The 27843-nt window shown below is 41.0% G+C and overlaps 1 protein-coding gene across 1 annotated transcript; it reads right to left on the bottom strand.

The window, feature by feature from the left end:
• Positions 1 to 3261: 3261 nt before the first annotated feature.
• On the bottom strand, positions 3262 to 25854 carry LOC110501899 (pyridoxal kinase). Its single transcript, XM_021579756.2, has 11 exons — positions 25420 to 25854; positions 24690 to 24744; positions 11310 to 11414; positions 9427 to 9510; positions 9269 to 9303; positions 9058 to 9143; positions 8077 to 8122; positions 7880 to 7991; positions 7657 to 7793; positions 6542 to 6608; positions 3262 to 4844 (listed from the first exon to the last, which is right to left on the bottom strand). The coding sequence occupies exons 1-11, from the start codon at positions 25498 to 25500 to the stop codon at positions 4732 to 4734; spliced, it is 921 nt and encodes a 306-aa protein (XP_021435431.2). The 5' UTR covers positions 25501 to 25854; the 3' UTR covers positions 3262 to 4731.
• Positions 25855 to 27843: the final 1989 nt, after the last annotated feature.

Genomic DNA, 27843 nt, shown 5'->3' on the forward strand with positions numbered 1-27843 from the left:
AGATAATAATAAGGTATTTGAGGTAGATATGTACATGAAGGCAGGGTAAAGTGACTAGACATCAGGATAGATACTAAGAAGTGTAAAATAAATAACAGAGTAGCAGCAATTGATGAGTGTAAAAGTATGTTTGCTTGTGTTGATATATATTTTTTTAATTTACCAGGGAAGTCAGTTAAGAACAAATTCTTATTTTTAAGGACAGCCGAGTGGGTTAACTGCCTGTTCAGGGGCAGAACGACAGCTTGTGAATCACTATTTACTATCTTTTGTGTAGAAAAACAGTAAAGTTTAGTCGTGGTGTGGTGCTCAGTTCTTGGATGTGCAAACTACAAGCAAGCACAGTCAGCTCCGGATATGAACTTGCAACCTTTCGGTTACTAGTCCAACGCTCTAACCACTAGGCTACCCTGCCACCCCATATGCATGTAGTGTTTAAATGTGTGTGGAAGTGACAGTGTGTGTAAGTGAATGTGTATATAAAGTCTAGTGAGTGTGCTTAAGGTCAGTGCAAGATAGTGCAGATAGTTTGGGTACCAATAATTCACTCTTTAGTAGTTTGGCTATTTAGCAGTCTTCTGGCTTGGGGTAGAAGCTGTCTCGGAACTGGTTGGTGCGAGAGCCGATGCTCAAATCAAATTTTATTTGTCACACACACATGGTTAGCAGATGTTAATGCAAGTGTAGCAAAATGCTTGTGCTTCTAGTTCCGACAATGCAGTAATAACCAACGAGTAATCTAACCTAACAATTTCACAACAGCTACCTTATACACACAAGTGTAAAGGGATGAAGAATATGTACATAAAGATATATGAATGAGGGATGGTACAGAACGGCATAGGCTAGATGCAGTATTTGGTATCGAGTACAGTATATACATATGAGATGAGTAATGTAGGGTATGTAAACATATAAAATTACCATTGTTTAAAGTGGCTAGTGATACATGTATTACGTAAAGATGGCAAGATGCAGTAGGTGGTATAGAGTACAGGATATACATATGAGATGAGTAATGTAGGGTATGTAAACATTATATTAAGTGGCATTGTTTAAAGTGGCTAGTGATACATATTTACATACATTTTTCCATTATTAAAGTGGCTAGAGTTGAGTCAGTATGTTGGCAGCAGCCACTCAATGTTAGTGGTGGCTGTTTAACAGTCTAATGGCCTTGAGATAGAAGCTGTTTTTCAGTCTCTCGGTCCCTGCTTTGATGCACCTGTACTGACATCGCCTTCTGGATGATAGCAGGGTGAACAGGCAGTGGCTCGGGTGGTTGTTGTCCTTGATGATCTTTATGGCCTTCCTGTGACATCGGGTGGTGTAGGTGTCTTGGAGGGCAGGTAGGTCATGCGTTGTGCAGACCTCACTACCTCACGGTAGAAATGGGCAATCTACATTTCTTGGTTGTAAGCAAACCACAATATCCAGAATTCTTAGTGATTTTCAGGACGTAGTAACGCCCTTGTCGAGGTGGATCCTTTTGAGAATGGGTGTCAACAGGTAGCTAGCGTTACTCACTGGACCAGTAACTTGTTTATAAAACATCAGCTTGTGAATCACTATTTACTTTCTTTTGTGTAGACAACAGTAAAGTTTAGTCGTGGTGTGGTGCTCAGTTCTTGGATGTGCAAACTACAAGCAAGCACAGGCTGCTGGGGCAACATTTAATCGGTTACCTTGCTAAGAACTCGAGCAGCGGTAACGTAGCTAACTTAGCTAACTAGCTAGCAAGCTACATTTGTTTATCTAAACCAACATCTAGCTAGCTATCATAATACGCTGGCTAGACATTCCAAAGCAAATCAATGTATACTGAACAAAAATCTAAACGCAACATGTAAAGTGTTGGTCCCATGTTTGATGAGCTGAAATAAAAGATACCAGAAATTGTCCATACACACAAAAAGCGTATTTATCTTAAATTTTGTGCACAAATTTGTTTGCATCCCTGTTAGTGAGCATTTCTGCAGAACAGAGAAGCTACGTCTGGTAAGTCGAGGGGTGGGGGTGTGTCTTTTTGTCAATAACAGCTGGTGCGCAATGTCTAATATGAAAGAAGTCTCGAGGTATTGCTCACCTGAGGTAGAGTACCTTATGATAAGCTGTAGACCACACTATCTACCAAGAGAGTTCTCATCTATATTATTCGTAGCCATCTATTTACCACCACAGACCGATGCTGGCACTAAGACCGCACTCAACCAACTCTATAAGGCCATAAGCAAACAAGAAAATGTTCATCCAGAAGTGGCGCTCCTAGTGGCCGGGGACTTTAATGCAGGCAAACTTAAATCAGTTTTACCACATTTTTACCAGCATGTCACATGTGCAACCAGAGGGGAAAAAAACTAAATGAAACTACATGTATTTAATTATTATTATTTATTTTTTAGTAGGGGGGAAAGTAACAGAACTTAAAAAAAAAAGATATGTTTATCTATTTTTGTTTATCTCACATATAATTTAAAATTATGCTTTAAGGTGTCTGTAATAGAATAAAAGTGGCAAAAACAAATGTATACATGAATAGATGCATTTCGACAGCTTACAAAATATTATTTTACAATGGCAGAGTGCCAAGATGGAGGCACGGTGGCTTAAAACAGCGCCACGTCAGTCATCTAGTGTAAATAAAAAGCAATGGTGACAAGCATCGACGACCCATCACTAGAGAGCACCATCCCTCCCTCAAAAGAAAGAGCAGAGAAGATATCAAACTTCCTGTCCGGTCCCTATCATTTAGCAGTTCCCATGAACTGAGACACAGCAGTTCAGATACAGACAAATGGAGAGAGACTTTTTAAAAGACAATTCTGGGAATGTTGCATTGTATTGCTTCATTGTTAGCCACAGTCAAGATTCATGCTATCCCCTTATGATTATTGATGGTCCTCTGTACAGTCCAGGCCTGAGTAGCAAGGGATGGATCAGGGAGATAACTGTGTCTCAGAGGCCCTCTGCTGGTTACTGTAACTAACCACAACCTCCTCTACATCCAGTGGGGCTCAGGTGTTGGTGGTGTAACTACAGACAGTGTTGTTGCTGGGCAGACACCCCAATCAAAAAGCATGACTCGTCATTTTGGTTGGAGTTCCCTTGACACGGCAGAGTGATCGTCTTTACTTGGCGTGCCTGTTTATTTGGGTCGTTGCAGGCTATCCACATTGGGATTAGTGCAGCGAACTATGATGCTGTGAAACCTGACCCTATAATCTCACCAGAATACAGGCCCCCACCCAGACGGTAAAATGATTCTCTGTAATATTCCTCCAATTTATTTAATCTCCAACATTCACCTTTTGTGGCATCGTCATTTCCATTAGTATAAGCACAAACAAAATAATATAGAAAATAGAGACTCACTGGTGGCATAAATCATTCATTTCCAGGCACCAATACCTGTGGCATCAATTAATAGTGCAAAACGAAGCTAAAGCCTGCTCCTATTCACACTCTCTAATAGGACTGTAGAACAGAACACTACTGATCTCACTGTAATCCCACTCAAGGGACACATAGCAACAGGAACATGAGGCATAGAGGCCCAACTACAGAGACCGGTGGGTTTAATTAAAATATTTTATTATTCCTCATCATTTATCAGAGCTTCAGCTTTGGCACTTATCTTTGTAACATTGTATAATAAATATTTATTTCATTACCTTTGCAGGCATAGATAGAAAACATTCGACAACGGTATTCCTCTAAACGACTCCACTAAGGCCAAATGTTACTTTTTCATACCAACACAGGCCTGTGTTCTAGTAACGATATGAAAATAGTAAGACAATCAAGACCATGAAAAGCATTCAATGATTAACATTAATAACAAACATGTTTATCATGATTATCTGTGCAAATATTGTTACCTCAGTTAGAAATGTGTAAGACATTTAAGAATGACAAGCATTATTATTAGGACAAAGTACATTAATAGTCCAATACATGTATGTATCATTCACATCATTAAAAAGTATGAAAACAAAAACGTACAATTGTCAATCTATGAAATATTATACTTTCTGCCTAAAATATTTTAAAAAATGGACAATTGAAAATCTGATGATCAAACGTGGATTAGTACTGCATAACATGCTTCATGGTAGCACAAATATAATGCGTCACTGGATCTGATAAAAGCCTATGATGTATCACCAACCCATAACCGAAGCGCAGAGATTTTCCTGGTCAGCTCACATTGTCAGGGGAAATTCAGGGCCCATGAAAATACCTATGCCGTATTGAGGGCCAATCCATACAGTCACTTCACTATTCTGATGTATGGTAATATCCACAACCTGTGTGTGTTCCTCTTAAGATAGGGTTTCTGAAACTATGGATCGGGACCCAAAGTAGGCCCTGGGTAATGTGAGAGGTGGGTTGTGGGTTATGAGAATACATCTATAAAAATCACACACTATTCTTAATTTGGGTCGTTAGAGGATTAATTGGGTCACGGAAGGACGGTCAATTTCTCAACTGGATCTCAAGCTGAGAAAAGTTAAACAACCCTGCTCTAAGACCATCTATGTTTTAAAATGGGTGACAATGCTCGGGTCATAGTAAAGACACACGGCAGTGACTAAGTAAGTGTGTGTGTGGTGTGCAGGCCAAATAGTGTGATGTCTATCATGAAAACAGTGCTCTCTACAAGATCCTATAAGGCAAGATGACACCTCATGATGTAAAAGTCCTATATGTCTATTTATGAGGCGTTAGGTGTTATAAGATGGTGGCCTCCACTACGATGTCCGGGTCCTCAATGTCTTTTTTGCTCTGGACCATCCTCAACTCCAACTGAGCAGGGTTGGGTCTCTTACCAGGGCCGGCCATCTCTGATGGAGAGGAGAGATGTTAGACTGGAATATACACTGAACAAAAATATAAAACGCAACATGTAAAAAGAGTTGGTCCCATGAAATTAACATTTTAAAAATCCCCAAAATGTTTCATACGCACAAAAAGCTCTCAAATGTTGAGCACAAATTTGTTTACATTAGTGAGCATTTTTCCTTTGCCAAGATAATCCACCGAACCTGACAGATTACACAGGTGCTACTTGTGCTGGGGACAATAAAAAGCCACTAAAATGTGTAGTTGTGTCATAACACAATGTCAAAGATGTCTTAAGTTTTGGGGGAGTGTGCAATTGGCATGCTGACTGCAGGAATGTCCACCAGAGCTGTTGCCAGAGAATGTAATTAATTTCTCTACCATAGGCCGCCTCCGTCGTTTTGGAGAATTTGGCAGTACGTCCAACCAACCTCACAACTGCAGACCACGTGTAACCACGCCAGCTCAGGACCTCAGCATCCAGCTTCTTCACCTGCGGGATCGTCTGAGACCAGCCACCAAGACAGCTGATGAAACTGGGTTTGCACAACCGAAGGATTTCTGCACAAACAGTCAGAAACCGTCTCAGGGAAGCTCATGTGCTTGCTCATCGTTCTTCCCAGGGTCTTGACCAGACTCTCTCCTTCAATGGCCACGGGGGGCGGCAGGTAGCCTGGCGGGTAGGAGCGTTGGGCCAGTAACCGAAAGGATGCTGGATCAAGTCCCCGACCTGACAAGGTAAAAACATGTCATTCTGCCCCTCAGCAAGGCAGTTACCCACAGTTCCCTGGGCACTGATGGCGTGGATGTCGATTAAGGCAGCCCCCCACACCTCTCTGATTCAGATGTGGCTTAAATGCGGAAGACACATTTCAGCTGAAGGCATTCAGTTGTACAACTGACGAGGTATCCCCCTTTCTCTTTTCACTGGAACGCTGGAGAAGTAAGATCTTTAAGGATGTATCCCGGTTTCAACTGTACCGGGCAGATGGCAGACAGCGTGCATGGCGTCGTGTGGGCGAGCAGTTTGCTGACGTTGAGAACAGAGTGCCCCATGGTGGCGGTGGGGTTATGGTATGGGCCACGAACACAATTGCATTTTATCAATGGCAATTGGAATGCACAGAGTTACCGTGACGAGATCCTGAGGCCCATTGTCGTGCCATTCGTCTGCCGCCATCACCTCATGTCGCAAGGATCTGTACACAATTCCTGAAAGCTGTAAATGTCCCAATTCTTCAGTGGCCTGCATACTCACCAGACATGTCACCTATTGAGCACGTTTGGGACGCTCTGGATTGACGTGTACAACAGTGTGTTCCAGTTCCTGCCAATATCCAGCAACTTTGCACAGTCATTGAAGAGGAGTGGGACAACATTCCAAAGGCCACAATCAACAGCGTGAAGGATATGTCGTGCTACATGAGGCAAATGGTGGTCACACCAGATACTGACTGGTTTTCTGATCCACGCCCCTACTTTTTTTTTTTTTTTTTTAAGGTATTTGTGACCAACAGATGCGTATCTGTATTCCCAGTCATGTGAAAGCCATAGATCAGGGCCTAATTAATTTATTTCAATTGACCGATTTCTTTATGATCTGGAACTCAGTAAAATCTTCAAATGTTGCATGTTGCGTTTGTTGTGTAGATTAGACAGTCATACAAACAGGCAAGTAGAGACTTGTATATCATCTCACCGTTGGCATAGGTGATGGTCCTCTTGATAACATGGTGCAGGACTGAGACAGTCTTCTCACAGGCAGCCTAAGAGAGACATGTATCTTAGAAAAGATAGGCTAGTCCATGGATCAAACCACATGTATTACATTATTAAGGATAATGTAGCTTGGTTTTTATCTCTGCATTGATAACCTCCCCAGTCCCCTGTATTACTGACCTTCAGGTAGTTAAAGCAAAACAGAGAACACCATCGTGTTCGTGAGAGTCTCATCTTTCCGAAGAGAGGTCATAATATTTTCTATGCCAAGCCGTTCGGACACTACAGATGATTTTGTGAGAAGACTGTTTTTTCGGGATGTCTCGTAGTCTGACCTATCCAGCTCTATCACCTTTCACCACAGATGCGGAAGGGTGACATAGGCGGATTGATACCCATCCAATGCACAAAAAAAACATCTCTATCTTAAAACTGACATTTTTATGTTGTGGAGTTTGATATGCTCATAGAGAATGTTAAGCTCCTCTGCCATCAGCACTTGCCTTTTCCAACTAGCATAGCCTTGGAAACAAGAGAGGTTAAGGGTCAGAGGTGAGGGATCACCTTAAGACCTAAAGCATACTCAACAGATTGATAGGTCTGCCGAAGCCTGCTATTATCCTGAATAAAAAGTTCCAACAACAAAGGGGGCTGTTGTTTATGGAGGGAGAGTGTGGGACTGGTAAATTTGCAATATGTTTTTTAAGGAATACCAGAGGCAGATTTGGATGCTGAGGTAATTATAGAAACACTGATCTCAGTCAATCAATATAGTCTCATCAGTTCTTCTTATGACCAGCAGGGGTCAACGTGAAGTAGAAGTCAGCAAGCAGTTACTCAGGGTTTGGATTTGGTACATTGTTGGGAGAGACAATCAAACATGCTGACAGAGGAAGACTGATTACAATCTCCATTGTTAGACATTCAGTTACGTGCATCAATCATTCACTAGCATCTCTCCCTTTGACATTGGGCTGAGGACATAGCAGCTCATTGAAGAAAACAAGCCATTCACAACTGAGCAAGAAACAGGCCCAGCAACGAATCTAATCTCTAAACAATTCTAATAAACCCCCTGCTGGGGGTATTACTGACCTTCAGGTCATTGGGGTGGTGGTGGCTCCAGGCAAGGAGCATGGCAGTGAACAGGTCCCCCGTGCCCACAAACACTGCATCCACCTTGGGCATCTCAATACGAATCTTCTGGGTGGACTTGCTCCCATCTGTCCTAACTGAGGAAAGGACACAGTAGGAGTCTGTTACCCTTTAACATGTTGGCAAGTTAAACTTTCCCCCTCCCTCCCAGCCCTTGCCTTACCCATTTTCTGGCTCCCAAGGGCCACCAGGAACTGGTCCCCATGAGGAGAGGTCAGGTCTGTGCTGGTGAGGACCACCGTATCAGGACCCATCTGATGGAGCAGCTCCATCACCTGAGAGGGCAAGAAGCCTTCATTATAAGTCAAGATTAAAACCATCATCATGTGTAATAGCTCTATAATGGACAATGGAACCCACGTCAAGAGCGTCTTTTTCTGTGCTGATCGTCCTCCCCGTCAGCAGCCTAAGAGACACACTCAGAGAGGTTACAGTACAGGCACAGAAGTGCTAGACATACTTGCACACATGCCCATTGTAATTCACATTAGTCCAGAGGGTGTATTTTGCAGGCAAATCAAGTCAAGCTATGTGCGATTCTGAATACATAAACCAGGACACAGTTCCCTTAAAGGGTTGGGGAAAGGTTTGGTCTGCTGCTTTATGAATAAAACATTAGGGAAGAAAGAGTTTGTGACCTATAAGAGTTATTATAAACTGGGTGCTTTGAGCCCTGAATGCGGATTGGCTGAAAGTTGTGGTATATCAGACCGCATACCATGGGCATGACAAAAAAAAATGTCTACTTACGTTGGAAACCAGTTTATAACAGCAATAAGGCCCCTCGTGGGACTTGTGGGATATGGGCAACATACCATGTCTGTGGTCAGCATTCCATACAAGGACTGTATCCAGGTACTCCACATTGAGTCGTGCATAAGAACAGCCCTTAGCCGTGGTATATGGGCCATATACCACACCCCCTTGGGCCTTACTACTTCACTTTACAAAGGGCTAAGAACAGCAACCAAGTTTTTCTCTGAGGTAGTACGACTGTAGTAAGCATTGATGGTCCCATTACTGTAACAGCTACATTATGACATGTTGTGTAGCACTTAGCAACTTAATGCATGTAACCCGATGTATCCTAGTAGCCACTGTACTCACACTGCCTCAAACTGGTCGGTTGTGAGGATATAAGTCACTGTACTCACTCAGCCTCAAACTGGTTGGGTGTGAGGATATCAGTCACTGTACTCACTCGGCCTCAAACTGGTTGGGTGTGAGGATATCAGTCACTGTACTCACTCAGCCTCAAACTGGTCGGGTGTGAGGATATCAGTCACTGTACTCACTCAGCCTCAAACTGGTTGGTGTGAGGATATCAGTCACTGTACTCACTCAGCCTCAAACTGGTTGGGTGTGAGGATATCAGCCACTGCTACGACTTTGTCTTTGTAAACAGGCAGTATATTCTCAGGGACATACTGGAAAAGAAGAGGGTAGAATGTTCATGGTTGGTTTGAACAGGACTAGAACAATAATAATAAGAATGGACTATACACATGGATAAATCTATAATAAAAAGTGCTATAGAAGCATGGATACTAACCATAGAGCCTTGGTCTCCCATCACTGGATCACACACTGATAACACAAAGAAAGAAAATATAGAATACACTCACACCCAAGCTCTACATCCCATCCACAACCTTGCTGAGCGTAGCTACAGTGTATGGGATACACATCTGTGTAGCAATAGTTACTCACCATATACCAGTTTGGGATTCAACCTCTTCAGCTCTTGAACAATGTCCACCACTGTCTCTAAGAAAGAGGTGTCCCTGGTGTACCCTTGGGGAAGAAGAGATCTGAGTTACACAAAGGTCACAAACCTCATGTGTAAACTTTAAAAAATAAATAAACGTATTCCAATCTTTACAGAGCATAGGTTTACCCGTAAGAGTCTAAGCTGGGCGATTTGGAATTTTAAGATCCCTTGAAGTAACAATTTTTTTTTTTTATAATAGTAATAATAATTCTTATTTGATGACAAATTATATTTGTCCTTACTGCTACACTACATCTCATTCCATAATCATGGGAATTAATATGGAGTTGGTCCCCCCTTTGCTGCTATAACAGCCTCCACTCTTCTTGGAAGGCTTTCCACTAGATGTTGGAACATTGCTGTGGGGACTTGCTTCCATTGAGGCATGAGCATTAGTGAGGTTGGGCACTGATGTTGGGCGGTTAGGATCGGCTAACAGTCAGCATTCCAATTCATCCCTAAGGTGTTTGATGGGGTTGAGTTTAGGGCTCTGTGCAGACCAGTCAAGTTCTTCCCCACCGATCTCGACAAACCATTTCTGTATGGACCTCGCTTTGTGCACAGGGACATTGTCATGATGAAACAGGAAAGGCACAAAATCATCTAGAATGTCACTGTATGCTGTAGCGTTAAGATTTCCCTTCACTGGAACTAAAGGGGCCTAGTATCTGCACGCACAGTGAGGCGAAGACTTTTGGAGGATGGCCTGGTGTCAAGAAGGGCAGCAAAGAAGCCACTAATCTCCAGGAAAAACATCAGGGACAGACTGATATTCTGCAAAAATTACAGGGATTGGACTGCTTAGGACTGGGGTAAAGTCATTTTCTCTGATGAATCCCCTTTCCGATTGCTTGTCCGGAGAAGACAAGTTGAGCGCTACCATCAGTCCTGTGTCATGCCAACAGTAAAGCATCCTGAGACCATTCATGTGTGGGGTTGCTTCTCAGCCAAGGGAGTGGGCTCACTCACAATTCTGCCTAAGAACAAGCCATGAATAAAGAATGGTACCAACACATCCTCTGAGAGCAACTTCTCCCAAACATCCAGGTACAGTTTGGTGACGAACAATGCCTTTCCAGCATGATGGAGCACCTTGCCATAAGGCAAAAGTGATAACTAAGTGGCTCGGGGAACAAAACATCGATATTTTGGGTCCATGGCCAGGAAACTCCCCAGACCTTAATCCCATACTAAACAGTCTCCATTTATACTTCCATTTATGTTTTGAACTGGCATATGTTCACCATCAGACAAATCTTGTGAGGCCTGTGGGCATACTAGAGCAAAACAATGTGTTTGTGAGTCTCACCTTTGCACCGAGGGGGTCATATTAATGTGTAGCCCAAACTGTTCGTACCTTACAGACAGAAGTTGGCAGATCGGCTGTACCGACTTCAGACGAGTCCCAAGACGCTTGTGGGCGTCAGAGCAAAACGGAGAACACCATCATGTTTGGGTTCATTATATTTTCTGGGCCAAACCATTAAGATGCTACAGATGACTTTGTGAGAAGACCGGTTTTCGGGATGTCTCATGGTCTGACAAACACTACTCTAGCTCTGTCACCGCAGCTGCGGAAGGGCAACATAGGCGGATGTGGTGGATTGAGGCGCATCCAATGCAAAAAAACAAACATTTTTACGGGAATTTGTTTGTATTAATTATTTGTATTTTGTTTGTATTTCCGCGGGGGTGCGGCCATCGACCTTAGGGGGTTAAATATCAACACAGCCATAACAATCATACATACTATCCTAGAAATGTTATTTTACAAAACTGCTTATAAATGGCAGAACCTTATTGACAATAGAAACAGTCTCACCCGTGAGGATGTAGTCATAATGGTTGACGTTGTTGAGTTTGATACCCTCATAGAGAACGTTAAGCTCCTCTGCCGTCAGCACTTGCCCTTTCCAGTGAGCGTAACCTTGGAAACAAGAGAGGTTAAGTGTCAGAGGTGAGGGATCACCTTAAGACATAAAGCATACTCAACAGACTTAAGTCTGCCGATGCCTGCTATTTTCAAAGGGGGCTGTTGTTTATGGAGGGAGAGTGTAGACTGGTAAGTTGGCAAGATGTTTTTTGTAAGGAATTCCAGAGGTAGATTTGGTTGCTGAGGTAATTATGGAAAAACTGATCTCTCAGTCATCAATCAATATATCGTCTGTATGTGATCAGTTCTTCTTATGACCAGCAGCAGGCAACGTGAAGTAGAAGTCAGCAAGCAGTTATTCAGGTATGGATTTGGTAGATTTGTGGGAGAGATAAAGAGGCTGAGAGACAATCAAACATGCTGACAGAGGAAGACTGATTACAATCTCCATTGTTAGACATTCATTTACGTGCATCAATCATTCACTAGCATCTCTCCCTTTGACATTGGGCTGAGGACATAGCAGCTCATTGAAGAAAACAAGCCAAGAAACAGGCCCAGCAACGAATCTAATCTCTAAACAATTCTAATAAACCCCCTGCTGGGGCAAAAATAATACAGTCTCGGGTTTCAAAGTTCAAACGTCTAAGGAATGTGTTTATTCACTTCTAACCCTGAACATGAGTTGAACACATTTTAATGGAAATTATAGTTAATATGAGCACCCCCTAGGACTTAAACAGTTGGTCAGTCATTTGTATTTATTAGGGATTCCCATTAAAATGCTGCCAAGGCAGCTACATCACATAAAATAAAACATTACATCATGTAATATTATTACACCACTATATATCTACAATACAACATGTACGTGTGTAGAGTGCCTGTGCTAGCGTTTGTGACAGGGAGGGGACACAGTGGGGTGAAACTCCAAGAAAATGCTGCACTTACACCACTACCCAAATCACTTGTTGATGGCAATAAGTGATTTGCACACAAAGGAATCTAGGTTTGAGCAGACCTTATTGAGGCCAAAGTGAAGTGTTTGGGCTACAAAATGTCTGTCTGCTTTTATCCCACAATATCACTCCTTCCTTGTCCTACCCAACATCTTTCTGTTAGTCCTCCCCAACATCTTTCTGTTAGTCCTCCCCAACATCTTTCTGTTAGTCCTCCCTGTAGGTAGTGAACTCACTGACACACATTCAGGTTTCACTTCAGCCAGATAACCGGATAACTCTATAAAACATTAAACAGACAGGAGAGCAACTCACTGAACTATCAAATTAGATACTAACTACACTGTGTGCAAGATAACAAATATGGTGACCACAAGCTAGGCCTATTTTGTTGAATCATGAAGAGACATTCCAGCATTAAGAATGCATGAGGGGAAAAATAAATGTTTCAGCCAAGAAACACACAGGCTTCCCACTGAGTTTAGTGGAGGCCCCTTTGGCCCAGATCCAAGAACAGAGAGATAAGGGGGACTTCTGGGGTGAAAAGGAAAAGTAGAGGAACAACAGGGCTCCTATAGCTTGTTCCATTAAACAGATTGGGCTGAGGGCTGTAGGCCTAACCTGATATCGATCTTCTCACCATGAAAGGATTCATGGCAGAACATTTTGCCCTTTCATCAGCTACCAAGCCCCACATTGGGAGGTCAAGTCATTATTTAACATCGATAATGTAGCCTACTAATAGTTAAAATGCAACCATCCCAGACGGCGGACTGAAGATGGCAGTACAGAATGCCTCATGAGACATCTCAATATTCATCATCTCTAAAACAAACTAAATAGTAGCACTACACCATTTACTCCTGGCAATAATATTCAAGCTGGATAACAACCCCCCAAAATGTACAAGGCTAGAGAAGTTAATTGATAAATATTACGGAAGCAGTTGAGGTCAAAACATGTCTGAGAGGAACCATGAAAAAAAAAAAAACAGAACCAAACTCCATGTGAAAACTACGAGATTCCTCATCAGACACTAATGATTTTCACCACCTGGTACGGTAAGAGTGGAAACCCACCTGCTAAAGTCAATAAATGATCAAATTGGGCATACTTGAACAGTGTCAGTAAAGACTTAAAGGAGAGCCTCGAAACGAGTACTTAAAAACATGTGACAATGGAGAAAAAATTAAATTTACTAACACACCCGTAGTATAAACCGGTAAATTTAATTTGTAAATTCAGAGCGTTTCACTCTTGGAGTGTTCAGAGCGCACACTGGATGCTCTGGCTGAGGAGTAGGGTTGATCCGAGTGTTCTGACCTAACAGCAGCAGTCAAGCACCCAATCTAACTGGCTAATGTTGGCTAGCTTGCCAGCTACTTCCAGACACAAATGAGAGGACAGCTCACTGTGACCATTTTACTCACTCTAGTAGAGCTGGTTAGGCAGTTTTTATGTTATCCATGGCATTTGTGACTGTAGCTGTGCTGATGTGCAGATGCCATGGTTGCCCTTAGTTTGAAGATGTAATCTGGAGAGAGGTGTTTTATACAAGCCTTGTGTGTGTTCTCTTTTCGACTCCATCTGCATATTTGCAATCAAACGCCAGAATGTTCTCCATCTCCTTAGCTATCATACTCTAATTCCACTGATTTCAAAACTCGGTCCTCCAGAAAGTGGAGAGCAACACTTATACAGTTCTACTACATGATATCTTTAAAAAAAAATCAGTGTTAGAAAGGATTACCTACATGGCAGACCAATCCGAACTCATCTCTCGGCATGTCCAGACCACTTATTTTGTCAGCCACGGCTAGCGGGAAGGTTGCGTCACTTTTTTCGTGGCTAGGCTCGTAATTTAATAATTTTTTATTGGTATTTACATATGGCATACAAGTTTGTTATTAATAAGGCACATGAAAGTTCACATGTTCCAGGAGACATTTCTGCCCCCCCCCCAAAAAAACACATTTTGATAAAATAAATTAAGTTTACATTCATACATACATATAAAAGTAGTGACCGGCAACATACGCAGAGTTTCCTGAAACGAGTCACAAATACACTATACCATTTAAGATAGGGAATGTTGTCAAATAAATCATATTTGACTTTCTATTCATAGTATTTATAAATAAATAAATGACAGCATTAGAAGGATAATTATTGAAATAATAAATCTTCAAATATAAGGAACAGGAAAACAAAGTACTTAAATGCCTGAAATGAGGTAGGAATCAGCATGGTAGGGATAAAAACAGCAAACAGAGGACAGAAGAAGTCACAGTATGTGGGTATATTGTGATGGAAGGTGGGGTGTGTGTTTTTGTGTTTGGAAAAGTCTGGAGTTAAGTGAGTGAAAAAAGAAAATGGTTGCAAATGCCAGAGCCCATGTGTGTCTGCGAGCAGGAGTTGTGACAGAGAGAGCTTTTAATGTTGTGCCGATATGGGATATACATTTAAAAATAGATTATAAATAAAGTTTATTTATTTTGTCTTATCATGATGGAGCGGTCCCCAGGCCTGTACCCTCGTCACCCACCTGAGCGACCCACACACGAAGGAGAAATCCTTATCTGCTTTATAGGCCTACTGCAAGTATATGCAGCCAAGACAGAAAGATAAACGCTGTCAGAGACCCACTAAAGCAGTACTTACCTCTCAAGAGTCTGAGCCTGCCTGGCAGGGTTGGTACAACAAAGCCAAAGCCCCCTGATGGGTGAGCATAATGAGGAATGTCTCAAAGCTGCTAATGAGAACCTTGATGACCTTATACCTAGCAGGTGGGGATTCCGGTGGGGTGCCCCCCACCCTGGTAGTGTCAGTGCTGGCAACACTAGCTGCAGTAACCCATGGGGAGTGGGTCACACTCGGACAATCAGAGAAGGGGCAAATTCTTGTGTCCCTAGTGGCACAAAATAATCATAAGGTCTGACTGCACAGAGAGGCTTGGGAAAATGGTCACAACAGGGGACCAGTGTGTGTGTGTGAGCGCCATCAGCTAGAACTTGAGATTGATTAATCAAATCTTACCATTCTAGCATGCCTTCTCTTGCAACTACAACTGTATATGCATTCGCACATCAAGTCTTCTCTTGAATTGGCCTGGGGATGGAACATCTGTTGAACATCTGAGCTTGTGGTTGTTTGAGGGGGAAGGGCAGGGAGTGTTTGTGTGTGTATCCCACATCTGTTGCTAAGGGTAATGATGTTAGGAACAATACAGGATGAATCACAATAATTGTTTGCCAAAATAATATTTGCTTGCCAAATGTAATTTGTCATGCCAATCCTGGTTATAGGTAACAATCCTGGTTATAGGTAACAATCCTGGTTATAGGTAACAATCCTGGTTATAGGTAACAATCCTGGTTATAGGTAACAATCCTGGTTATAGGTAACAATCCTGGTTATAGGTAACAATCCTGGTTATAGGTAACAATCCTGGTTATAGGTAACAATCTTTCGAATGAACTGCCAACATTATGAGGCATATTATTAGTTAATTGTGGAAATAAGATAAGATATGCAAGATTTTTTTATATATACACACAGTACCAGTCAAACATCTGGATATAGCTACTCATTCAAGGGTTTTTCTTAAATTTGTATTTTTACTATATTGTAGAATAATAGTAAAGACAAACTATGAAATAACACATATGTAGTATTCTAATTCTAGGAATTCTAATTGGTCATGAAACTGTCCCTTTGTTCTGTGGAGAGAATCACTGAGGACAGGGGAGCATGAACATCTACCATCTACCTCCCGCATGATTTGTTCTCTTTGAATAAACCTATTTTCCGCCCCCTGATTTGCTTTGGGGTTGAAGAGTAACATCAACACTACTTTGAAGAATCTAAAATATATTTTGATTTGTTTAACACTTTTTTTTTTTGGTTACTACATGATTCCATATGTGTTATTTCATAGTTTTTGATGTCTTCACTATTATTCTACAATGTAGAAAATAGTAAAAATATAAATTAAGAAAAACCCTTGATTGAGTAGGTGTGTCCAAACTTGACTGGTAGTGCATATATATATTTTTTAAATAACTGTATGCAATACAATCGAGATGACTGTGTTGGAAATGCTTTTGGCAGTTAATTCGGTGGGTGGCACTGTGTGCTCTTCATAAAGGATGGGTCCCAATCTCTCGAAGGCCCTGGGATCCAGGTGGACAAGGATGGTATGCCAGTCACTGGGACGACAATCCAACTTGGGGGGGGGGGGGGGGGGGGGGGTTTAGAGGTTGGAATAGTGGAGAACAATTGGAGGTTTACTCAGTAGCAGTGCGAATACCATGGTATAGCTATGGTAATATCATTATAGTTATTTTTATTAAAGTAATAAAACATTTTAAAAAATATCATGATAAATACAATTGAAACTTCTATATCATTATAGTAAATGGTGAAATAAATAATATAGACAGTTATAATTGTAATGGGTTAGCAGATAGTCTTTTCTTATTATCAGAATTTACCTGGCTAAAAGAGAAGGAATATAAATGTCTATTGTTTACAGGAAAGTCATTCAACTATTTTAGATGAAGTTGTGGAGAAAGGACTGGGGGAGGTGAAACATACCTCTCCCACGGGCAAAGAAACTCAAAACAGATGATGATATTAATTAACAATCATTTTGATCCGAATGTGCAAATTGTTCAAAAAAATCTGCAAGATGAATAGATTATTTTAAATATGTTATTGGACCATAAACAGATTTGGCTCATTAATCTATACCGTTCAAATAATGATGATCCACACTTATTTGAAAATATATTTAATAAATGTATAAAGCCTTCAAGCAACACAAGACTATTATAATACGGTTTTAAATACCTCAATGGACAGTAAAGGAAATCCCACTTCAAACTATCACCCTTATGCACTTTAGGAAATCCTGAATATGATGGCTATAAGGGAACTACTAGTGGATATATGGAGTCTTAAAAATCCTGATCTAGTGAGATATACAGTTGAAGTCGGAAGTTTACATACACTTAGGTTGGAGACATTAAAACTTGTTTTTCAACCTCTCCACAAATGTATTGGCAAGTCGGTTAGGACATCTACTTTGTGCATGACAAGTAATTTTTCCAACAACTGTTTACAGACAGATTATTTCACTGTATCACAATTCCAGTGGGTCAGAAGTTTAATAACACTAAGTTGACTGTGCCTTTAAACAGCTTGGAAAATTCCAGAAAATGATGTCATGGCTTTAGAAGCTTCTGATAGGCTAATTGACATAATTTCAGTCAATTGGAGGTGTACCTGTGGATGTATTTCAAGGCCTACTTTCAAACTCAGTGCATCTTTGCTTGACATCATGGAAAAATCAGAACTCAGCCAAGACCTCAGAAAAAAATGTGTAGATCTCCACAAGTCTGGTTCATCCTTGGGAGCAATTTCCAAACGCCTGAAGGTACCATGTTCATCTGTACAAACAATAGTATGCAAGCATAAACACCATGGGACCACGCAGCCATCATAACACTCAGGAAGGAGACGCGTTCTGTCTTCTAGAGATGAACGTACTTTGGTGCGAAAAGTGGAAATCAATCCCAGAACAACAGCAAAGGACCTTGTGAAGATGCTGGAGGAAACAGGTACAAAAGTATCTATATCCACAGTAAAACAAGTTCGATATCGACATAACCTGAAAGGCCGCTTAGCAAGGAAGAAGCCACGGTTCCAAAACCGCCATAAAAAAGCCAGACTACGGTTTGCAACTGCACATGGGGAAAAAGATCGTACTTTTCTGACGAAACACATATAGAACTGTTTGGCCATAATGACCATCGTTATGTTTGGAGGAAAAAGGGGGAGACTTGCAAGCCGAAGAACATCATCCCAACCGTGAAGCACGGAGGTGGCAGCATCATGATGTGGGGGTGCTTTGCTGTAGAAGGGACTGGTGCACTTCACAAAATAGATGGTATCATCATCAGTAAAATTATGTGGATATATTGAAGCAACATCTCAAGACATCACTCAGGAAGTTAAAGCTTGGTCACAAATGGGTCTTCCAAATGGACAATGACCCCAAGCATAATTCCAAAGTTATGGCAAAATGGATTAAGGACCTCAAAGTCAAGGTATTGGAGTGGCCATCACAAAGCCCTGACCTCAATCCCATAGAAAATCTGTGGGCAGAACTGAAAAGTGTGTGCGAGCAAGGAGGCCTACAAACCTGACTCAGTTACACCAGCTCTGTCAGGAGGAATGGGCCAAAATTCACCCAATTTATTGTGGGAAGCTTGTGGAAGGCTACCCGAAACGTTTGACCCAAGTTAAACAATTTAAAGGCAATGCTACCAAATACTAATTGAGTGTATGTAAACTTGTGACCTACTGGGAATTTGATGAAAGAAATAAAAGCTGAAATAAATTATTCTCTCTACTATTATTCTGACATTTCACATTCTTAAAATAAAGTGGTGATCCTAACTGACCTAAGACAGGGAATGTTTACTGGGATTAAATGTCAGGAATTGTGAAAAACTGAGATTAAATCTATTTGGCTAAGGTGTATGTAAATTTCCGACTTCAACTGTACATGGCGGAGGCTCAATGAAGCTAGTCGTCTTGACTACTTTCCTATGTCATTTTCGCTGGTACCAAAAGGTAAGTGTGTTGATAGGGGAGAGAATACGGTCGGACCATCAAATAATTGGTATATACAGCGCATTCGGAAAGTATTCAGACCACTTGACGTTTTCCACATTTTGTTACGTTAGACTTATTTCTAAAATGGATTAAATTATTATTTATCTAAATATCCTTAATCTACACACAAGACTCCATAATGACAAGAGAAAACCTTACTTACATAAGAATTCCGACCCTTTGCTATGATACTCGAAATTGAGCTCAGGTGCATCCGGTTTCCATTGATCATCCTTGAGTTGTTTCTACAACTTTATTGGAGTCCACCTGTGGTGAATTCAACTGATTGGACATGATTTGGAAAGGCACACACCTGTCTATATAAAGGTTCCACACTTGACAGTGCATGTCAGACAAAAACCAAGCCATGAGGTCAAAGGAATTGTCTGTAGAGCTCTGAGACAGGACTGTCTCAAGGAAGAGATCTGGGGAAGGGTACCAAAACACAGTGGCCTCCATCATTCTTAAATGGAAGAAGTTTGGAACCACTAAGACTCCTAGATCTGGCCGCCAAGCCAAACTGAGAATTGGGGGAGAAGGACATTGGTTAGGGATGTGACCAAGAACCTGATGGTCACTCAGACAGAGCTCCAGAGTACCTCTTGAGATGAGAGAACCTTCCAGAAGTACAACGAACTCTGCAGCACTCCACTAATCAGACCTTTATGGTAGAGTGGCCAGACGGAAGCCAATCCTCAGTAAAAGGCACATTACAGCCCGCTTGGAGTTTGCCAAAAGGCACCTAAAGGACTCTCAGACCATGAGAAACAAGATTCTCTGGTCTGACTGCCAAGCGTCACGTCTGGAGGAAACATGGCACCATCCCTACGGTGAAGCATGGTGGTGGCAGCATCATGCTGTGTTGATGTTTTTCAGCAGCAGGTACTAGCAGACTAGTCAGGATTGAGGGAAAGATGACCAGAGCAAAGTACAGAGAGATCCTTGACAAAAACCTGCTCCAGAGCCCTCAGGACCTCAGACTGGGTAGAAGGTTCACCTTCCAACAGGACAACAACCCTAAGCACACAGCCAAGACAATGCAGGAGGGGCTTTGGGACAAGTCCTTGAGTGGCTCAGCCAGATGCCGGATTTGAACCCAGTCGAAAATCTCTGGATAGACTTGAAAATAGCTGTTCAGTGACACTCCCCATCCAACCTGACAGAGCTTGAGAGAATCTGCAGAGAAGAATGGGAGAAACTACCCAAATACAGTTGTGCCAAGCTTGTAGCGTCATACCCAAGAAGACTCCAGGTTGTAATCGCTGCCAAAAGGTGCTTCAAAGTACTGAGTAAAGGGTCTGAATACTTACGTAAATGTGATATCAGTTTTTTAAATTCTTAATACATTGGCTGTGGGGAGGAACAGTAGAGGAACAACAGGGCTCCTTCTTTAGCTTGTTCCATTAAACAGATTGGGCTGAGGGCTGTAGGCCTAACTTGACATTGATCTTAACGTCTCACCATCAAAGGATTCATGGCAACAACAACAAAAAACTTTTCATCCACTACCAAGCCCCATATTGGGAGGTCAAGTCATGATCTAACGTAGATCATGTAGCCAACTAGAAGATAAAATGCAAACATCCCAGGGTTCAATCTCTGAGTGAATGGCATGTACTCTATGAACCCATTACTTAACAGTTCAGTATCTCCCTTCTTTCTGTACAGTTAACAGATTATCAATCATTAACTGTAGCACTATCTCCAACACCTTACTGTATTTAATGTAAGTGCAATTGCTCAGATACAAAAGTACTTTCTCTGAGTTCATGCAATGCAAAGTCGAAATAATAATTATTTACAGACTGCAGGGTAATGTACAAGTTCACTGCCTCATCATTTCACTCCAAACATTGTCTTTCATGACTTAACCTTAGAAAAATTGTTTTGGGATTGCACTAGTTAGAGCCAAAACCACATTTTGAATAAGCACAAAAGGCTCAATTCTTCTCTCCGAGTGAACACTGTTGAACTTTACAACAGATGGGTGGAAACCCTCAAATTGGGGGGAGGGATTAAAAAAATTGGGCTCACCAAAAATGAAGAGGGTGAGGCTAGTGCTACACACTGTGATTACTAAATACAGTCACTGGAATCTTGAATGTGGGCCGAGATGATATTGGCTACTGATATGGGCCAAATAGAATCCCACAACCAGGGATACATTCCATAAGTGACTCGTTTAAGGAAACTAGGCACGTCACTACCGCACAGGAGGCATTTGAACATATATGTTTTTTGGGGGAGGGGGGCAGAAATGCCTTCTGGAACATGTGAACTTTGCCAGTCACATTTTGTTATAGGTCCCCAAAGCACACACATCCCTGGGTCGCTCGTCTTTTCAGTTCGCTGCAGCTAGCAACTGGAACGAACTTCAACAAACACTCAAACTGGACAGTTTTATCTCAATCTCTTCATTCAAAGACTATCATGGACACTCTCACTGACAGTTGTGGTTGCTTTACTTGATGGATTGCTGTCTCTACCTTCTTGCCCTTTGTGCTGTTGTCTGTGCCCAATAACGTTTGTACCATGTTCTGTGCTGCTACCATGTTGTTGTCATGTTGTGTTGCTACCATGCGTTGTTGTCACGTGTTGCCTTGCTATGTTGCTGTCTTAGGTCTCTCTGTATGTATCATCCCTGCAGGAGGCCTTTTGCCTTTTGGTAGGCCATCATTGTAAATAAGAATTTATTCTTAACTGACTTGCCTAGTTAAATAAAATAAATAAAAATTATAATGTGCCTTAATAACAAACTTGTATGCCATATGAAAATACAAATAAAACAAATTAAATGCCGATTTTACTTGGTTTAGCCACGGAAAAAGACAGGAATCTTCCCGCTAGCCATGATTGGCTGAAATGAGTGGGCTGGACATGCCAAGAGATGAGTTTGGATTGGTCTGCCATGTAGCATGCCTCTGTCTATAACACAAGCTGCGCTGTATGTGTAAGTAATCCTTTGTAATGCTGCTTTTTTGAGCGATATCACAAAGAACTGCAAAAGTGTTTTTTAATGCTCTCCACTTTCTGGAGGACAGAGGTTTGAAATCAGTGGAATGCCCAGTGGAAGCAGTGTATAAAGGGATGGAGAATTCATGCGTTTGTTTGCAAATATGCAGAAGGAGTCGAAAAGAGAACTCACAGAAAGTTGTTGTATAAAACACCTGTCTCCAGATTACATCTTCAAGCTAAGGGCAAACATGGCATCCGTGACAGAGAGGGAGAAGCATCTAGCTAGAGTCTAGCTAGCTACATTTTCAGATATTATAGGTTTAAAATGGTCAGAAATGTATTTTCATTGCAAGTTAAAGCGTACTGTTAGCTAGCTAGCTAATGTTACGTGTAGGATCTGTGTAGTAATATTATTCGTATCTCAGAGCCATTTGTACTGCTAGTTATACTCTAATGTTAGATAGCTAACATTGAACATGATTGGTTAGTTTCAGCTACCTGTAGATTCATGCAGGATAATAATGTTATGAATTGGGATTATGGTTCACTGTTTAGCTAGCTAGATGTGTAAACAAAAGACTCCATTATGCAAGTAACCATTTCAAAAGAATGTTTATGATGTCACTGTACTGTTTACACCTTCTGTATCATGTGCATGTGAAAAATAAACTTAGATTTGATTTGATATAGTGTGCGTTTACCAGAGAAGGAAATGTGAAGAATAACATGATCGTCACCAAAGTGAAATTAGGATATAACGTTAGGCCAACGAGACAATGCCCTGCTTTTATTTTGTCACACTCATAACCGTAAACTATTTTCTGGAATTATCTCGCCATTAACTTGTAAATAATGACCTTATTGTGAGTTTATTTGTGTGTAATAATGAATACAAATGATTTAAAGTTAAGGCATTGTCAGCTATACGGTATGGTCATTATTTGACCTGGCTAGCTAACTTAACAAGCTAGAAACGAACCAAAACATTGTTTAGAAAGATGCTTATAGTTGCCTGGTTTGCTAGATTGACATTTACTAAATTCATTTTTAAAACTGATTGGTTTATTGGTGTTAAAATACACCAGATATGCTATTTTGGACCACCAGACTGCTGATGTCATGCAGCCTGTCATTTGAGTGTTTATACTTTTCTACTGTTGTCCGACAATGATCATGATGTCACTGTGACAACTGTATACAGACATATCGATAGTCATAGTATTAAATCAGTCTTTAGTCTTGAAATCTTTGGTTGTTCACTACACTACCTTACTCACTCTGTTTATTACATGGCCTCACATGTGAATCCGTAACTTCTTATGGCTGCGGAGGCACTATTGAGTAGCTTGGATGAAAAAAACCTGAGAAGAAATCCAAACAGGAAGTGAGAAACCTGAGGTTGGTCGATTTAAAAAAAAAAAAAAACAGCCCCTATTGAATTCACAGGGGGATATGGATAAAGTTGCACTTCCTAGGGCTTCCACTAGATGTAAACCGTCTTTAGAAACTTGAATGAGGCTTCTACTGTGTTGTGGGGCTGAATAAGAGCTGAATGAGTCAGGTTACTGTCAGAGAGCCATTTCCTGGTCACGCACATTTCACATGATATCGACCTGCGTTCCATGGCTTTTCTACACACAAATGAATTTTCCGGTTGGAACTTCATTGAAGAGTTATGATAAAAACATCCTAAAGATTGATTCTATACTTAGTTTGAAATGTTTCTAAGACCTGTAATATAACTTTTAAAAGTTTTTGTCCGAAGTTTTGCGGGACCTGCACGAGCATTTGGACTTGTCCTAACAAAAGTAGCTACTTGGACATAAATAACGGACATTATCGAACAAATCAAGCATTTATTGTGGAACTAGGATTCCTGGGAGTGCATTCTGATGATGATCATCAAAGGTAAGGGAATAATTTATAATGTTATTTCTGGTTTCTGTTGACTTCAACATTGTGCATAATCTGAGCGCTGTCTCAGATTATTGCATGGTTTGCTTTTTCCCATAACGTTTTTTTTAATCTGACACAGCGGTTGCATTAAGGAGAGGTAGATCTATAATTCCATGTGTATAACTTGTATTTTCATCTACATTTATGATGAGTATTTTTCTGTGGCTTGGTGGTGACCTAACATAATCGTTTGTGGTGCTTTCGCTGTAAAGCCTATTTGAAATCGGACAATGTGGTGGGATTAACAACAAGATTACCTTTAAAACGGTATAAAATACATGTATGTTTGAGGAATTTTAATTATGAGATTTCTGTTTTGAATTTGGTGCCCTGCACTTTCACTGGCTGTTGTCATATCGAACCCGTTAATGGGAATGCAGCCCTAAGAAGAGATGCATGTGGCTAAGGCTTAAGAGGGTGTGAACGATGCTGAACGAGTGTAGACAAAGAAGAGCTCTCCAGTAGGTATACCAAAACATTCAAGGGCCATTTTCTCAAAAAGTGGGGTTTATCAGCTTTCAAAGCAGAATTACTTTCCCGTTGTTCCTCAACTGTAGTCTATGATGTACCATTTTCTACATAGTCTTTACTTTTATCCAATATAAAGACAACACAATTTCTAATGTTCCTACATAAGACCAAATTGTGTGGGATAGGATTTCATTCTTGATAACATTTTCTTCTAGTGTACTTCTTATACATAGCCTATTGTTGCCTCAGCTGTTTCTGTCAAATGTTATATTGAAAAATGAGCACAGAGTTACTGCACTGCACACACCTGTGTGATTGGAGAATTGCACTGAGTTGATGGAGTCCACTTCGAACCCAAGCACCTGTGAGGGTAGACAAGCAAATCATAACAATGCTTGAAAATATTGCATCACTTTTGTGGGTTTATGAAATATCTTTCTTCATGAACACACACAATCATTTGAGTACAACAACATAAACCCCATTGCATTGATTCATTATGTCTGCATGGTTGGTTGAGGCACTATGAACAGTCTGTGGAAGAGAAGTGACACGCCATTATAAGAGGCTTGTGACACACTGTATCCTGTATGTTTCTATTGTTGTTACTGACTGTACGTTTGTTTATACCCAGTGTAACTCTTGTGTTGTTTTTGTCGCACTGCTTTGCCTTATCTTGACCAGGTCGCAAATGTAAATGAGAACTTGTTCTCAACTGGCCTACCTGGTTAAATAAAGGTGAAATAAAATAAATAAATAAAATCCTCTGGCAAGTATAGGCTGCACTATTGTTATTCTGAATGACTAACGTTATTCAGAGCTTCTCCAATCTCTTCTATTCGCTAAATACACTACAGGTTACTGTGCACCCATGTAATAGAGCTAATTCTGCTAATCTAACCAGTTTTGCGAATCTCTCCTAACCCTTGGATACTGTATCTCCTCTTTCTCAGCATGTAGCCAGGCTAGTCGATCAGAGTGGTCGAACGTGCAAACATTGAAAACCAGCAAGTAACGTAAACATATTAATTTCTTACCTGCAATGGAAATGTTGCCGATTTATTCCCGACGTATCCCCTGACAACATGACTCTGAATAGATAACACACGACACTCCATTTCAAGGATGAAGTTAAAAATGAAGCTACGAGGGCTGTGGAATAAGATGTGTTCCGTGCACGAGCTAACGACGCTCACTAAGCAAACAATCCTGTAGGCAACACGAACGTATGCGAAAACTCCCGCTGTATTCAACTGTAGGCTACAATAAGGACACGACACAGCATTGACGATTCAAGAAGACGGACTGGCTGAAATATCGCAGGCAACTATATGGACACCTAAGAAAAGTCACCGGCGCCTTAAAGTGGATAATGATTTAAGTTTCTAGTACAAATAAATGATTCACACAAACTATCCCAATGTAAACTGACATCCAACCTGATTAAATCATGGTTTACATAGGGTCGGAGTCAAACACATGATAATAAAAAGGCAGGGATACAGAAGTGTGGTCCTTTGAACTAGAAATTAATTTATATTGCAAGCTGTTGCTACTGCCACTGGCTGTCAGCAGGGGTCAGCCTAACGTACACTGCACATTCAGTATTGCTACTTCTCTGATTATAACATACAGTGCCTTGCGAAAGTATTCGGCCCCCTTGAACTTTGCGACCGTTTGCCACATTTCAGGCTTCAAACATAAAGATATAAAACTGTATTTTTTTGTGAAGAATCAACAACAAGTGGGACACAATCATGAAGTGGAACGGCATTTATTGGATATTTCAAACTTTTTTAACAAATCAAAAACTGAAAAATTGGGCGTGCAAAATTATTCAGCCCCTTTTTTTAAAAATTATTCAGCCACAAGCCACCTGGGAGACACACCAAACGTGTGGAAGAAGGTGCTCTGGTCAGATGAAACCAAAATTGAACTTTTTGGCAACAATGCAAAACGTTATGTTTGGCGTAAAAGCAACACAGCTGAACACACCATCCCCACTGTCAAACATGGTGGTGGCAGCATCATGGTTTGGGCCTGTTTTTCTTCAGCAGGGACAGGGAAGATGGTTAAAATTGATGGGAAGATGGATGGAGCCAAATACAGGACCATTCTGGAAGAAAACCTGATGGAGTCTGCAAAAGACCTGAGACTGGGACGGAGATTTGTCTTCCAACAAGACAATGATCCAAAACATAAAGCAAAATCTACAATGGAATGGTTCAAACATAAACATATCCAGGTGTTAGAATGGCCAAGTCAAAGTCCAGACCTGAATCCAATCGAGAATCTGTGGAAAGAACTGAAAACTGCTGTTCACAAATGCTCTCCATCAAACCTCACTGAGCTCGAGCTGTTTTGCAAGGAGGAATGGGGAAAAATGTCAGTCTCTCGATGTGCAAAACTGATAGAGACATACCCCAAGCGACTTACAGCTGTAATCGCAGCAAAAGGTGGCGCTACAAAGTATTAACTTAAGGGGGCTGAATAATTTTGCACGCCCAATTTTTCAGTTTTTGATTTGTTAAAAAAGTTTAAAATATCCAATAAATGTCGTTCCACTTCATGATTGTGTCCCACTTGTTGATTCTTCACAAAAAAATACAGTTTTATATCTTTATGTTTGAAGCCTGAAATGTGGCAAAAGGTCGCAAAGTTCAAGGGGGCCGAATACTTTCGCAAGGCACTGTATAACATAACATGATGATGAAAATAAGAAAGCGCTTAAAGGGTTGTCATTGTTTATCATCAGCAATTATTGCAGCTAATATTTAAAATTAAAATAATTAAAATAATGATCACAGTGTTTTTTTAAATTATCAATCAACAATTCACTTGTCAGAATGATATGATTTCTCTTGTCAGATGTTGTTGTCTGTTTAAGAACACAGCTCACACACATACGTCAGTCTCATAAAGATGAAGACAAGAGGGTCCAATAGTTTTCTCTTGTTTTATCTCAATGATCAGTCTCACTTTTTACAGACTGAGGGTCTACACAAGAAACGTCCTGTATCACGCCCAGTCTTGAATCTGGTCGTAGAGATTCAATTAGCAGCCTAAATGCACTGAATCACACTCTCTGTGTGTCTCTGACTGCAGGCCAGCTTAGACCAGTGGTTATGCCTGATATTCAATCTCAGTGATACTGATACTGTAGTGTACCGTAGGCTTACACATGTTTGGTGGCAAGAGTGATATAACATATCTGGTGGGCAGAGTGATATAACATGTCTGATGGGCAGAGTGATATAACATATCTGGTGGGCAGAGTGATATAACATGTCTGTTGGGCAGAGTGATATAACATGTTTGGTGGGCAGAGTGATATAACATATCTGATGGGCAGAGTGATATAACATGTTTGGTGGGCAGAGTGATATAACATGTCTGTTGGGCAGAGTGATATAACATGTTTGGTGGGCAGAGTGATATAACATATCTGATGGGCAGAGTGA

This window comes from Oncorhynchus mykiss, chromosome 22, assembly GCF_013265735.2.
Source record: "Oncorhynchus mykiss isolate Arlee chromosome 22, USDA_OmykA_1.1, whole genome shotgun sequence".
Taxonomy (NCBI): Eukaryota; Metazoa; Chordata; class Actinopteri; order Salmoniformes; family Salmonidae; genus Oncorhynchus; species Oncorhynchus mykiss.